Here is a 16050-nt window from a genome sequence, read left to right on the forward strand (position 1 = left end):
CATCCTGCACAAACGGACGAGTTTGGCAGGGATGCCAAAACTAGACATGGCTCTATACAGCTCGTCTCTGTAGATGCTGTCATATTCGGCCTTGAAATCGATGAAAAGATGGTGGGTGTCGATTTGATGTTCTTGGGTTTTTTTCCAGGATCTGCCGTAATGTGAATATTTGATCGACTGTGGACTTTCCTGGTCTAAAACCACACTGATAAGGACCTATCAGGTTGTTGACGATGGGCTTTAGACGTTCACATATTACGGCAGAGAAGATTTTATAGGCGATGTTAAGTAGACTGATTCCTCTATAGTTGGTGCAGTTTAGAGGGTCTCCTTTTTTCAGGATCGGGCAAACAATTCTGAGGTTCTATTCATAGGGCATGCTTTCTTCCGACCATATCTTACAGATAAGTTGGTACATGCTCATAACCAGCTTATGTCCAGCTGCATTAAAGAGCTCGGCATTCAAGCCATCCACTAGAGCGGCTTTATTAGACTTCAACTTAGATATGGAAATCTTTACTTGGTCTAAGTCGGGAGGACGGGATTGTTGGCTTTCGTCGTCTATGTTGAATGGATCATCCTGCCTGACAGCGGAATTCAGTTCGTCGTTGGCGTTATACAGTCTGCAGAAGTGGTCCTTCCATATCCTCAGCATTGACTGCGGTTCCACTATGATGTTTCCACTTTCGTCTTAGCAGCCTTCGGTTCTAGGTTTATGTACCTGTGAATTTCTTTTCACCTGTTCATAAAACTTTCGAACTTCATTCCTGCTTTTAAACCTTTCAACATCTTTTTCCTTCGTTGTTCGGTGTTCCCCTCGCCTCTTCTGCTCATAAAGCTCATGAGCAGCTCTCGTCCGTTTATGCAGCGACGCTTTGCGTGCTTGTTGTTTGGCTGCATTTACCTGCCGACATTCCTCATCAAACCAGGGGTTCCTTGTTAGTGGCTGTTGAAACCCAGCACTTCAGAGGAGGTTCTCTGATTGCATCTTGGCAATGTTGCCACTGGTTTTCGATACATTGTGTTGGAGGCAGAGAACTTCGAGAGAGGTTACTTGTAACTCGGTCGTAAAAGGATTTGGCGATCTCTGGTGATTGTAGCCGTTCGACGTTGTACCTTCTCCCAGTACCTCCCTGTTTTGCCTTGGGTCTGGAGATCCGAAGTGCTACCTTGGCTACAACGAGGTAGTGGTCCGAGTCGATGTTAGCTCCTCGGAAAGTTCGTACATCCATAATGCTAGAAGCGTGTCTGGTAGATTGATCTGGAGAAGTACAAGTTCCTTTGTTGAGGTGTGGAAAACGCGTACTGGCTATGATGACGTTTCGCCCCGCAGCAAAGTCTATGAGCCTGAATCCGTTGTCGTTCAGGCTGTTCTTCCCGATTATTTCACCAAAGATGTCTTCCCTTCCTAGCTTGGCATTAAAATTGCCCAGGACTATTTTAATACCGTAGCTAGGACACTGCTCATATGTTCTATCTAGGAGCTCGAAGAACATATCTTTGGTGTTGTCGTCTTTCTCTTCTGTGGGGGCGTGCGCGCATATCAGACTAATGTTGCCGAATTTAACCTTGATGCTTATGGTCAGAAGGCGCTCATTGATGCACCTATAGCTCAAGACTTGTTGCCTAAGTCTGGCTATACTGACGAAGCCGCATCCAAATAAGCGCTGTTGGTTTTCGTGGTAGCAGCCACCATTGTAAATATCACAGTTTTTCATCCTCTTTTTGCCCGGCCCATCCCATCTTATTTCCTGGATGGCGGTGATATCTGCTTTATAGCGGTCTAGGGCCTCCGCTAATTCTTCGGCCGCACGTGGTCTGTTAAGGGACCTAACATTTCACTAAGAATTAGCATACAAATATTTTCCATTTATAGATAATCAGATAAATTTGAAGATTTTTTTTTGTAAAAAGTTATATTAAAATATTAAATTTCGTAATCTCCACCACAAGATTTAACTTTAACCAACAGCCATATTTAACTTTTTGTGCAACAGATCGTAAGTTTAAAGAAAGCTGAGGAGCTTGCAACACATCGCTGACTTCATGTTCTTTCTTTCCACACTCATAATAATTAAAATTTGTTTTTAAGGAAAAGTGTTTAGTGGGCTTCTTTTTTATCAGAAAATGCATTTTCGTCTTTAGTTTTTTTTATAACAATCTAAGAGCTAAGTCAATATTGCCTCACCAGTTACATTTGTACGACTTTAAACCGTTTATCTGTTGGTTCCCACGATCGTCATAAAGTCCAGCAAGTAATATTTCACCTAATCGCTGTACCGAAGATTTGATTTACATTTTGTTATGTCATGAGTTTTTGTAATCATTATCATAACACTTTACTTTCTTTAAAATTTTAGAAGCTCTCATTTCATTTTTAACATGTACACATATGTACATAGTGTGATTCATCAGTAGATAAAACAATTTTAGCTTTTGCTTTGTGAAGCTTTGCCGTAATGTTTTCCATTACAGGATTTGAAATTGTCTCTTGTAGTTCATTATTCTCTAAAATATTTTGCATTGCGAGAATTTCCAGGTATGAAAATGTTCACCACCACGGAGTTTAAATTCTTACCAATACCAAAAACAAATAGTTTAAAAAATAGTCGTGATCTTATCAAATATAAATTTAAATTAATAACGATATTTCCATCTCCCATCAAAATTTTATTTGGAAAAATAAGAACTTATTGAAACCTTAAACAATAAATTTAAGAGAAGGACCATAAAAGAAGTTTTGATGATAGTTTGACATGGTTTGACAGTTGAGAATGTCAAAATGTTTTGATATATATGTTCAGTTAGGTTGTATTGACAATCATGAATCATTTAAAATTAAAACAACCATTGACATACTGTACATGGACTCATTGACATACTATACATGGACTGCTAGTAGCCAACTTCACGATGGTTCCACTTTTAACGGACAAAACACAAGCGCAAAGAGGGCTATGCGGAAAAATTGTGTAACATTTAATACTCACATCGACTCACATCGTTTTTGCTACTATAGTATTATTTCACTATTTCCAGAGTCAACTGCTACTCTACCCACGGACGAAAACTACTCCCCAAAATAAAAGAAATTTGTATTTGGTTTGCAATAAAAACCAAAATTTAAAATATAATGCCCCAATAACAGTGCAACAGCAGAAAGAAAATTTTCAGATATAAGCCTTATAAAAGATAAAAAAAGAAATTCACTCAAGGTAGAAACGGTAAATGCATTACTAACTGCTAAGGAACTCCTTAAAAACAATTTCACAGAAAAATGGGAGTCATCGAAAACTTTAATCGAGAATAACAAATCATTGTATAAGGCGCCAGTTATAGCTATCATTGGTTTTCATTATTGAAAACAAACATTAGAATTTTTTGACAGGTCGTTTATAGCTATCCTTAAACATTTCTGTCATTGAAAAAATTTCCCGATTGAAATCCACATAAAAAATTTTACTGACAGAAATCTATCATTGGAATTGTGTGAAATTGGAACACAAATCAGTGGAACGATTCGTTTCACCTTTGAACATAAAATATCAGCTGTTCAGGAAAATGAATTTCCGTCCGTTGTAGAGAAAAATAAATGCGCAATTACACTTTTTTCTCAAAAAAACAAATTCTTTCTGTGATTTCCGATAGGTGATTATATAATTTTCATTTCAAATCAAAGGGAAACACCGTCTTGATCGATTTCAATGGTAGCTATAATTTCAAATTGTCAATTTCTTATTTAATAAAAAAAAGTTATGAATTTAAATTATTTATTTCAACTTTATTATTTTAAAATGTTGGCCTTTAAGCAGTGAAAGCAAAAATTTGAGTACTTTCTATGTCAGAAAAAGCTTATCTCAACTAAATACAAACAGATGTCGCTAAATATTTCTTAACTTTTTTTGCCACTGTGCCTGAAAGGGCTAGTGTAGCTAATTTGAAGTGGAACCATTTTTATTCAAATTTTGTATGGAAAATTCACACCACTAGCAGTCCATGTATAGTATGTCAATGAAAACAACGCTTCCAAATTGTGAAAATTTACTTTGGTATCAAAATTCATTGAGGACTTTGTCAATACACAGTTTTCCAAAACCACCTCTGATTTAATTTGTTTCATTCAAAAACTAAAAATCCGCATATTATTCTTCTATGATTTATAATCGACTACTGTTGAGTACAGGATTGGCTGATGTAGGACTCTGGTTAATTTGTAAGCTTAAGTTACGTTTGTTTTGTTAAAATCACAAACAACGATAACGTTACGTTATAGCTGTCAGCCACTCTCAGCTGTTTACCTTTCGTTTTGTTGTTCTGCTCCTGGCTTCATATTTTCCTTGTTCTTTTACCAAAACCAAAATATTAATTGATAAGATTTATAAAATTTTCAATTTCTTCAAGTGTGCAGGCCTAAATACTCTTTGAAGCTATGGCTGATGAAAAGGTCTCTGTAAGCTTCGCCTGTCAAAGGTGCCAAAAGCCATTGATTATTGATGGCAGCCTCGACAGCATCAATGAACATGCAATGGCAGAATTATCATGTAAGTAAAATTTACAAATCCAATAAACGATTTATCTAGAATTTCCTTTTAAATCCAATCGAAGTGCCAATTTACGCAACCAACATCGATGAAATGGATCCGAATGAAAGTGGTTTCGATCATGTTGTTCCGCCTTTTCGTTTGAGCGATTCAATAAATGGTACTGGCTTCACTTTAGTGTCTGATGGGAAGGAAAATAAAAAACTCAGTGCTGAATTCCTGGCCAAGGCTCAACTCTTTGATGCTTTGTCATCAAATTCTGAATTCGATCATCCATTGTGTGATGAGTGCACCGATTCAATGTTAGAACTTTTGGAGCGGGAGCTGAAGATAGCAGAAAACGAGTGGAGAGATTACAAGAGCTATTTGGAAAAGTTGGAAAAATCCGAAGAGAAGCCAAATATCCCTGAACTGAGAAAGGAATTGGCGGATTTGGAATCAAAAGAAAAACACCTGCTCGAAGAGCTTTCTAAGTTAAAAGTTAAAGAATCAACTCTGAATGCTGAGATCAAGGCTGAAGAAGCCGAAAAGGCAAAGTTGGCCGAACAAGAAGTTAGCTACTGGCGTGAATACACAAAACACAGACGGGACTTGATGCTAACAGAAGATGACAAACGCAGTTTGGAAAACCAAATTTCCTACGCCGAACATCATCTGAAAAGACTGCAAAACACGAATATCTTTAATGTGGCCTTCCATATCTGGCATGCGGGGCACTTTGGAACGATTAATAACTTCCGCTTGGGAAGATTGCCCTCGGCTTCGGTAGATTGGTCAGAGATAAATGCTGCCTGGGGTCAGACGGTGCTGTTACTTTGTGCGCTGGCACGGAAGATAGGCTTGAGTTTTGAGAAGTATCGTTTGGTTCCGTTCGGTAGCCATTCGTATGTCGAAGTCTTGGGTGAGGGGCGCGAGTTGCCTCTGTATGGCACTGGCGGATTCAAGTTTTTCTGGGACACTAAATTCGACGCAGCCATGGTTGCATTCCTCGAATGTCTCATTCAGTTTCAACAGGAAGTCGAAAAGCGTGACACTGAGTTCTGCCTTCCATACAAAATGGAGAAGGGAAAGATAATCGATCCATCAACTGCAAACTCCTATTCTATCAAGTAAGTATAATTTATAGAATTTGTGATCGATGGAGTAACGAAAATGCAATATTTTTGGATAGAATACAATTCAATTCAGAGGAACAGTGGACGAAGGCTCTTAAGTTCATGCTGACGAACTTGAAATGGGGTTTAGCGTGGGTCTCTTCTCAGTTTACAACTCAGTGACCATGGAACGAAGGTTGATACCTTGAATTAACATAGTGTGTTATATGTTTACCTATTTATAAATAAAATAAAGTACTTTAATCTTCAATCTAGATAAGTTGACTTCCTCAAATAAGAACTACCAGCTTTGACTAAAACTGAAAAGAAGATCTTAACACCTAAAATTTTAAGTCATAAGTTTGAATCATATAAAGATTTTTATTGTCTATAAGAATAATTAAGCATTTTGTACATAAAAGCTATTTTTTAATCATTTTACTCGATGTGGAGGGCCCGTCACCAGTCTCTGAATCGTCACTGTCTGAAGAAGAACCCGATGAACCATCAATGTCTGCTCCTAACCACAGTGAATTTTGTTTACTCTTAGCTTTAGCAGTTGGTTCGGCTTTTCGTTTCAAGTTTGGTTTGTCGACTTGTTTTTCTTCTTCTTTCTTTAAACCCTCCTCCACAGCATCGTTCACTTTTTCAGTCAATTTCGATCTGGCTTCTTCGTATTGTTCGTCTTTGAATTCATGCTTCGGGACATGTAGAAGTTTTTCAACTTTTTTCTTCTTTTTTGCCTCAGCTTCAGCTTCTCGGTCTTTTTGTTTTTCCAGCCATGCCTTTAGCCGTTTTTCTTCGTTGATGTCTCTTAGCCTACGACCACTGAGATCACGACAAGCTTCTCGGTTGGTTGTTTTTTCGATTTGTGCACCGATGGCTCGTAGCATAGAACCGAATCCTCCTTTCCCACCAAGAGTGCGCAGCTGAACGTTTATGTTGGCTGTGGAGTCATTATGGTACGTATCTGGAGTGATTATTTTACCATTTTGTAATAAGTAGAATTGCTCTGGATTTAAGTTCTGCAAAACAAAGGTTCAATTGAGGAATAGTGAAAATTGCAAAGAAGCTTAAAGGACTTACTGTGACATTGAATATTTCTTGCTGCAGTTCTTTTAAGGATTTTGCATTGCAATGAATTACATTCTTTCGTCCACAAATATTGAAGTGAACCATCTTTTACGAGCGATTTTATAAATTGTAGTTTTATTTATAAAACAAATTTTTGTATTGTATTGCTTTTGCTTTGGTTGCTTTTTACTTTGGTCTGTTTTCTTAATTTTTGACGTTTGATGGGTAACTGGAAGGCTGACACTGGAAAAGTGTATATTACTTTTTCTTATGCTTTGATTAAACTACAGGAAATTATATTTTAAGGTAAGTTAACATTGTACGACTATTTTGTATAAATAAATATGTGATTGTATGAATTTTAGTTTTAATTATAAAACACATTTTTGTATTGTATTGCTTTTGCTTTGGTTGCTTTTTACCTTTTTGCCTTTGCTATGTTTTCTAAATTTTTGACGTTTGATAGATAAACTGGAAGTGGAAAAGTTAATATTACTTTTTGTTATGTTTTGATTACACTACAGCCAATTATACTTTAAGGTCAGTTTGCATTGGACGATTATTTTGTATAAAAATAAGATTGTTTAAAAAACTGATATTTTGGAATTATAAATTCCATTTTGATATTTTGTTTATGTAAACGATTCGAAAAGCATCACGACATTTGGAAAAAGTTGTGTTGCATTTGTCTACGCATTTTTCTAATACGTTCAAAAATAGATTAGAAATTGAGCAATTTTTATGTTTTTCAAGAGATAATTTTGTAAAAATATGGTCAACAATTTAAAATATACTTCTTTCATTATAAAATGTATTTAAAATAATGTGTGTTTCCTATACAAATTATACAGCCATCTAAGTAGTTTTGCGAAATTTAGAAAAGGAGGCAAATAGAATATTTAAATTAAATATGGAAAGCTAAGAACACTTTTCAAGCTAAAATAGCATTCTATTAGAATAACAAGATTTTTTGCACCTGTTAAATATTTAACGCATTTATATAGCACTGTTTTGCATTGAATGCAAAGCTATCCATCCATGGCCAAGCCATTTTCAAGCGGTCCAAATTTGCCTAACATACGCGACGAAGCTGATCCAAAATATATGTATATTTAAATACTGATTAACTTACAAAAGGTTTTTGAAAGAAATTGAAAAATGCAAACTAATCGTTTTAAAAAATATTAAAATTAAGAAAACTGGAACTAGAGAAAATTATAAAAGTAACATTGACATCAAAAAATTGTTTCCTTCAATTATTGAATGAAAAAGTTAGCGTTGGACTGTCATGCTAAAAGTTGGATATCTTCCTGTGCCATCTAAAGTTTTTTCACGGGTACTGCCTCTTGTGAGGAAATGACAAAATCTTGTCATGAAAAGTGCTTTCTTAAATTAGCCGTTCGAATTCGGCTTAAAACTGTACGAACGCTCCATCCCTGACAGCAGTACTCGCACACAATAATGGTTAAGAGTTGCAAGTCACTAAGCCCTAATTCTCAACGGACTGTTGCTTCACCTTATTTATTTAGTTAGTTAAATAGTTGTTAGACGGCAAGCAGAGATTGAACGCAGCCAATGATGACACCAACGTGTAAACTGCAACAAACAGACCGTTTATTAATTTATCTCGTAAATGTATTGAGGATTATTTTCGCTCCCACAATTTTGTTTATTAATAAAGCCGTTTAAAGGTAAATGAGGTTTATCACTTAACATCGTAGAATAGACTAATCTTTTAACTTCACCAACAAATTTTCTTTTTATTAAATTTAATTTGAAATTATTTTTCTGGTTTTAAAAGACTCATGACGAATTGACAAAGTTTACTGCACAGCAATGTCAACGCAGTTCAAAATTCTGAACCATAAATAAAAACTATCCGAACTTCCCATTCTGCAAACAACTATTTAGAAGTGATTAATTGGTTGTAAATCAGCTGAATGTTGGCTCTGTTAGCTGCACGAACGCGGTCAATTTATCCGAATGAAGACTGAGCCTCAAACTCACCCAATCTGTATTGGAAATTATGACGTTTGGTTGTTTTTTATCTACTCAATTATGGTATGTGGTTGTCGTTTACAAATGTGTTCTGTCGAAATTTGGACCAAATGCCAAAACACGAGCTGACAAGAAATTGGGAGCATCGCAATACTCTTATTTTAGCTTAACACAAAACTTTCATCATGAGTTCATCCGAAGATTCTAATCCCCTAGATGAAAACACTTCTGACGATGAGTCTCAGAATCCATCCGAGTCGGAAGACGATAATACTGATCGAGTGAGTACAATCAAAAATCAAGAACTCAGCTAACTAACCACATTCTAGAGTGCAATCAAAAATGATCTGAGTACAATGTCATTTGAGCAATTGATGAAACTCAAAGAGCAGCTAGGTGCAAAAGTCTACAAAGAAGCTGTCCTTGGTGAAACATCTTCCAAACTCAAAAAGAAGCCGACCGATTTCAAACGCCTCAACAAAAATCGACCAAGAGAACAATCTTCTAGGAGACAAGTTCCATTCCTAGGTGGAGTCCCGAAAACAAGCAAAAAGAACCAGCAAACAATACGAGATCCTCGATTCGATGGCAAAAGCGGTGATTACGATCCGAATAAGTTCAAAGAAAACTACAAATTCTTAAGAGAGCTTCGAGAAAAGGAAATCGAAGATCTTACAAAGAAGCTTCAGACAACAAAATCAGAAGAAGAACGTCAGAATATAAAGTTCGTCATGCAACGACTGAAAAACAAAAACGTCGAAGAAACTCGGTGGGAAACAAAGCAAAATATTCTGAAGGAAGAACAGAAGGACATCCAAAAGGCCCAACAAGAGGGAAAACAGCCTCATTTTGCAACTAAAAGTAAGGAATATTTATTCATGTTCTTTTAGATGCAGAAGTGATTTTCTATTTCTATTTTCAGAGGAACAAAGGGCTAAAGAGCTTGTGAAGAAGTTCGTCGAATTGAAGTCATCTGGTGGACTAGCTAAGCACTTGGAAAAGAAACGAAAGAAGAATGCTGCCAAGGACAGAAAGAAATTTAGTTTTGATTAAGTTTTTTTTATTTTACTATTAAATCTTCCAAACACAATTAACCAGTTCTCAACATTTTCGCATCACGTTTTTCTTGGAGTTCCTTTTTCTGTTCTTCGACTACTTTTTGTCGTTCTTCTAGGAATTCTTTGTATTCGTCAGCGTTTAAATCCTTAACAACTTGTATCCCACAAGTTCTTGCTATTCCAACTAGTTGTTCGCACATTTGCTAGAATTTAAAATTTGATTCGGACTTCATTGGCAAAGTGGAGCAATGTTTTACTTACTTGCATTGTTTTCAGAGCGTTTGGAGGGTCCTGTATTTTGATTGCCGCAATTTCGTATAAATGTTTTAAGGTTATTTTGCCCGAGAGCTCCTTACCCGGATACATTGCCCCCCGTGGGACGCCGGCGGCTTGTTTTAGGAAGAAGGTAGCTGGTGGTGAATGGATGACAAGTTCATAGCTTCGGTCGCTATTTACCCATACTCGACATGGGAGTGGTATTCCTTCTTTTATGTCTTTGGTACGTTCATTGAAGTCCTTACAAAAGGCCGCTATATTAATTGATCGCTGTTTTTAAAAGAAAAGGTTTTTAAGATGCATGGCACTGGGCAGAAAGTTATCACGGGGGTTACCTGACCCAGCATTGGTCCTAGTGGAGGACCCGCTGCAGCCATGCCAGCTGGGATATTAGTCCTCAACTTAGTTGTGTGGGTTATTTTCTCGACGAACTTCTTCATCGATTTTAATTTTCCGGCTGCTTTAGACATTTTTTCGGTTTTTTAAATTAAAATAATGAACTTGTGGTTATTTTGGTTATGAAATTAATGTTCTCTTCCTTTTTCTTCGTTCAAGTTTTGACATTTGTTTTTGGTATTTTTTTTTCAAGTGTCAAATAAATTGGGCAAGTTCGGAAATGCATTCCTTCTCCAAAATGATGGAAAATATTGCAAACTTCCAATTGAGAACTAAAATGAGTTGCTGGAAATTCTTGTTGAAATTTTATTTTTATTTTTGTATTAATTGATATTGATCCTTTTATAATAGGGCACAGTTGTATAAACGATAAAATCCATCGGTAAATATTGAATCTGAAATGTTTTACTGATGGAATATGTAAACTTATATCAATAAGGGTCTATTTCACAATATATATTAAGGCAAGGTACTTGGAACCTTATCTATCGGATGGTTGAAATACCCAATTCACAGATAACTTAACGTTAAAAACGTAAAAACTGTTGGTCTATATGCAATGTTGTTCTAAAGTACCTATTTAATCAAAATGCATGTTCTTTTTGATACCTTACAAAATAAAATTGAAAGATTTTTAAAGGCATTATGAAGCCACCTAGAAATCCAGTATTTCAAGAGAAATTTTCACCACAAAAAATGGCAGGCAATAAGTATAAATCAGATCCCTATCTAATTACTATTACAGAAGTAATAAAATAAAACCAAATACCTCGGACAGTGAACGATTATTAGTTTTTTTTATCAATCTCCACTTTCATTTGTCAAAATCTTTAGAACACTCGGAAATTGGAATAACTAACAAGTAGTTACCAAATACCTACATAAGTTTATGAGAAGGATGGTTGTGAAACCCATACTTCGCTTACGTAAGGATTTAATATTCATTCGCCTACGAAAGTTCCTTTCAAGGTAGTTCCACATCTTTACGAACATATGTTTGTGTAAATTTGGTGAACCAAATTATAATTGATTTTTAAACTTCAACTCTTGTTCCTTTGCCTCAGTTATCTTTCTTTTTTAAAATAACAAAGGGCTTCTATTATTATAAAATTTGAAAAAATAATCAAAATAAAAAAATCAAATTCCAAAAGTTTTCTTCATATTTTCAATGAACCTAGCATTATATTAAGTAGATGACATCAACACTTTGGTTGGCTGCCAATAGTCCATAGCTAGTAAAACAATGACACCAAACCTAACTTTTACCTTGTAAAACAGAACCTAAAAAAAACAGGCTACATGCCTCAAATTTTGTTAGTGCCTGTCTATACGCGTTGTGCCCACAACGATGTGCTCACAACACTATGTGTCTACATGTGTTGTGACTACTCATGACCCGTTTTCCATTTTGTGTTGTGGAACGAAGAAATTGAAACAACTACCGACATACACAGTACACATGATTTTGTCTGCTTTTTACAAGATATAGAATTATAGAATATAGATGTGTAGAATTTTATAGATTGAAATGAATACAAATAATGAAATTATTTGTTTAACTGCAATATTCGCAGCAGCAAATGTTTTATTCCTGCTAAATGAAGAAAAGGGAAAAAAAGAAAAAGACAAGGGAATGGTCAAAACCTTGGAGGCTCCGCAGGAATACAAAAAGTTCTTTTAAACTTTTAAATGACGAACTACGCTTAAAAGATAAGAACGCGTACAGGCGTTATCTTCGTATGAACGAGGATTCTTTTAAAGAACCTTTATGCATAGTGCAGAACTCAATTCAAAAAAGGAATTCTGTTATGCGAGAAGCTATTCCTGCGGAGGGATCTTTAGTGATGGTCCTTCGATTTTTGGCTACGGGGGAAACTTTTCGAAGTTTGGATTTCCAAACCCGATTATCTCGGTCCCATATTTCCAACGTCATGAAAGCTTGCTGCAAGGCAATATAGATGGCTTGAGGAATAAATATCTTGAAATAAGCATTGATTAGATTGTTATTCAATCAAATAGGTTTTAAATATTGTTATTCAAAAATATTTGCAGTTCCCATCAACAGTCCGACAATGGGAAGAAATCACCAAACAAGTGGCAGTTTCCTCTATGTCTAGGTGCCTTATATGGCAAGCATATAGCTTTCAGAGCTGCAAAAACAGACGGTGCCTATTATTATAATTATAAAAGTTTTAATAGCATCGTAGTTTTGGCCATGTGTGATGCAACTTATAAATTTACATATATAGATATAGGCTGCAATGGCAGAATAAATGACGCAGGCGTTCTCAACCAAGCGCATCAGTATTTTCCACCAGATAAAGTGATAGGTAACAAAAAAAAATTACCTTATGTTATCATTGGCGATGATGCTTTTGCGCTTGAAAAGCATGTTCTTAAACCATATCCCTACAACAGCAAGGAAGAAAGTAAACAAATATTAAATTTTCGTTTGAGCCACGGAAGGCAAACGATTGAGCACGCCTTCGGAATGTTAGCCAACCGATTTCGTGTTTTCCAAACGGAAATTCACTTAAGACCTTAAAAAGTGCAAGAGATAGTCAGAACATGCTGCCTTCTTCATAACTTTTTGTTGACAAAAAACGGAAATTCCGAATTTCCTTCTGCTGTTTAAAGAAGTGGAGAACAACAAGAAACTGCTCCTAACACTGCAAGAAATCCACAAAAACTGGCATCCTCTATTCGTGACACATTTGCGGATTATTTCCAAAATGAAGGCGAACTACCATGGCAGTACCAATATATTTAAAATAAAAAAAAGTTTAAATATTTTTAAAATTTTATTTTTTTCATTTTTCATTACAAAATTAACTCTTTTCTTAAACTTCCTATTTAAACATTCATTATCTTAGGCTATAAGTTCTTAATGATAATAAATTAATAATAACAAACATTAATATCTTAGTCTATTAGTTCTTAATGATAATAAATTAATAACAAACAATAATATCTCAGTCTATTAGTTCTTAGTGACAATAAATTAATAACAAACAATAATATCTCAGTCTATTAGTTCTTAGTGTCAATAAATTAATAACAAACAATAATATCTCAGTCTATAAGTACTTAAGAATAATAATAATAAAAGTAAAAAAGTAGAAACTAAAAAGAATAAAACTTTGTTTTCACTTTAAAATCAGTTTTCTTCGTTAAAAAGACCTTCCATGGCTTGCTCCAACAAATTAGGATTGGATGTTTCTTCTGAGGAAGTAAATTCTTGATCCTAAATAAAAGATTATGGATTATATGAAAATATATATAAATAAAATTAAAATTGACACCTACTAGATCTGGTTGAAACATCGTCGAAAGGGTATGATTTTCGTATTCCTTGTCATATTTTTTTTGACTGCGCATCCTTTATGACATCCAAAATAATCCACTTGGTCTCGTCCTGCAGTTTTTCAGGAAGACTTAACATTTCCATTTCAACCATACTAAAAAATGGACGCAGCTTTGATTCCCGAGATTGTTTGCGTTTCATCTCGTTTAATATGGTTGTTGCAGCAGCCATTGTCCCAATTTGCCAAAGATATCAGTGTGTTTTCTTTTCCTTTGGCCTACAGAAATTAAAAAAAACGTATTTATTAAAAAAAAAGAAAAACAATTTTTAAGTTACCCTTCTAATAGGGTGTTGAGGAACTAAAACTATCCCTACTAGTAGAGGGCACGTCATCGAACTGGGAATCTGAACTGATGTTCTGTGAAAACATTTGAAGTTATTTAAATGTAATGTACATACATACGTACTAACTTATATTCTACACAATTTTTTACTTACAGAAACTCCGCATGTTTCGTCATTTAAATCATGCAAGTAGTGCAGTTGGTCAAAGCACCATAGTTTAGGAACGTACACCTCTTCTATTCCTGCTCCACTTCTCTTTGAACTAACCACTAAGGATTTTTCTTTACAGTATTAAGACTTTATGGTTCTCAATTTTAATTTAATTTCCTTTATAGTTACATTCGGCTTGTAAACTTTGATTCTTTGAAAAAGATCTTGAAAACTTTTGTCTCGCTCCATTCCATTAGTATACAATCTATGCTTTGCATTGTATAAATTGGGGTAGTCCCCAAATGCTTCAATTAAATTTTTTGTCTGTTCTTTCGTCCACATCGACATTTCTCTAAAATAAAAATTTAAGATTATTAAATTTTATTAAAAAAAACAACGAATTAACATTTGTCGTTCAAATATACTTACATTAATAAAATATTTAAACACTTTTACTTTGCAAGTACCGAAATTTTCAAAATTAAATTCAACTGTTATTTATAAATATGTATATACTATGCGTACAAAGTCGAAGAGCAAAACAAATGTACCTCTCGCATCGACGAACAGAAAATATTGAGAATTTCGGAACGAAATGAGAAAGGAACTGTACTGCTCAAGCAGAAAATTCAATTTCTGTCATGAGCATCTCCTCTCTTGCCCACAAACTCTCGTCACAACGTTGTGGGCACAATTTTTTAACTGATGGCATCAGTTGGAACACGATCAGTCAGCTTTTCTGTCAAAGATAAAAAATCTTAATCTTTATTTAATCTTTTTAAATAGGTTCACGAAATAAATTTAAATGCATTGTTTCTTTAAAAAATAATTGCTTAAATAGAATTCATTTAATTGCATCAATATTTTACTAAGAGCTAAGTACGCAGTTCTTCCAAGAAACAATGCATTTTCCGAAAAATGTTCTGTTTTGGGTGTTATTTATAATAAAACATATCTATAAAATAAAATGGAAATGTTAATTGTTCATTACTTGAAGAATTTATGTTCTATGGAGGTTATGCTGTGACAGTGAAAAAAAAAATCAAATCCCCCACAATGGAAGAGATGGAGTTTTTCTGTTCGTCTATTTAGTCCTCAAGCTTTTGGACAAATACTGAAAATAGAAATATGCCAAAATATGTGAATTTTTAGATATCTTATTGATCGATTTATGTATCTAAATTGAGATAGTTGGTAAAAACTTATAATAACTTTTGCCGCCGAATTGGGAACAGGCACAAAAAACGGCAGCAAACTCGATGGTTTTCCAAGCATTGTTTGTATAATTTCCTTGATAATTGAAAAAATATTCTTTTTAGTTTTTAGGAAAGGAATATAATGACAAAATCTGTATTAAATAGAAATACACTTTAGTAATGAACATATATTAAATTTTTTTTAAAAATTTTACGCCACTCGCTTTACACTTTTTAATTTTACTATTTTAAATCTGCAGTTCTTTTGCTGAGTAAAACTTTAAATTGTCAAACAATATTTAACTGTAAACAAACAAATTTAGATTTCGAGATCCAAAATTAGAATAGATTTTTAATGGATAATTTTAATAATTCATCAAATTTTTTCCAACAAATATACAAATTTGAAACCTTTAGATTTCTTTTTTGACCGAGCTATTTTGGTCAGCTGTTTTCTTTCGAAGCGGGACAGTTCAACTCCGCCGGTTTACCTCTGCCAGTTTACCTCTGGACAGTTTACACTTTGAATTATGACACTTCCACAACGTTTTTTTTATAAAGCAAAATAATCATTTAATATTTAAGTAAGTTTTTGTGTTTTTTTGTCTTGTAAGGACA

The 16050-nt window shown here is 34.6% G+C and overlaps 4 protein-coding genes across 4 annotated transcripts; 2 read left to right on the forward strand and 2 right to left on the reverse strand.

Moving 5' to 3' along the window:
* The first annotated feature begins 4293 nt into the window (after positions 1 to 4293).
* On the forward strand, positions 4294 to 5906 carry LOC129941128 (beclin-1-like protein). The gene is made up of 3 exons (XM_056049680.1): positions 4294 to 4541; positions 4606 to 5650; positions 5713 to 5906. Exons 1-3 carry the CDS (start codon positions 4430 to 4432, stop codon positions 5816 to 5818), a joined length of 1263 nt encoding a protein of 420 aa, XP_055905655.1. The 5' UTR covers positions 4294 to 4429; the 3' UTR covers positions 5819 to 5906.
* Positions 5907 to 5996: 90 nt separating this feature from the next.
* LOC129941129 (splicing regulator SDE2) lies at positions 5997 to 6924 on the reverse strand. Its single transcript, XM_056049681.1, has 2 exons — positions 6722 to 6924; positions 5997 to 6660 (listed from the first exon to the last, which is right to left on the reverse strand). The coding sequence occupies exons 1-2, from the start codon at positions 6812 to 6814 to the stop codon at positions 6058 to 6060; spliced, it is 696 nt and encodes a 231-aa protein (XP_055905656.1). The 5' UTR covers positions 6815 to 6924; the 3' UTR covers positions 5997 to 6057.
* A 1859-nt stretch (positions 6925 to 8783) lies between these two features.
* LOC129938756 (ribosomal RNA processing protein 36 homolog) lies at positions 8784 to 9797 on the forward strand. Its single transcript, XM_056046488.1, has 3 exons — positions 8784 to 8988; positions 9037 to 9568; positions 9630 to 9797. Exons 1-3 carry the CDS (start codon positions 8893 to 8895, stop codon positions 9758 to 9760), a joined length of 759 nt encoding a protein of 252 aa, XP_055902463.1. The 5' UTR covers positions 8784 to 8892; the 3' UTR covers positions 9761 to 9797.
* LOC129938757 (39S ribosomal protein L11, mitochondrial) lies at positions 9798 to 10607 on the reverse strand. Its single transcript, XM_056046489.1, has 3 exons — positions 10377 to 10607; positions 10027 to 10311; positions 9798 to 9968 (listed from the first exon to the last, which is right to left on the reverse strand). The coding sequence occupies exons 1-3, from the start codon at positions 10509 to 10511 to the stop codon at positions 9798 to 9800; spliced, it is 591 nt and encodes a 196-aa protein (XP_055902464.1). The 5' UTR covers positions 10512 to 10607.
* Between the last annotated feature and the right edge of the window lie 5443 nt (positions 10608 to 16050).

This window comes from Eupeodes corollae, chromosome 1 (genome assembly GCF_945859685.1).
Source record: "Eupeodes corollae chromosome 1, idEupCoro1.1, whole genome shotgun sequence".
In the NCBI taxonomy this organism is placed as follows: Eukaryota; Metazoa; Arthropoda; class Insecta; order Diptera; family Syrphidae; genus Eupeodes; species Eupeodes corollae.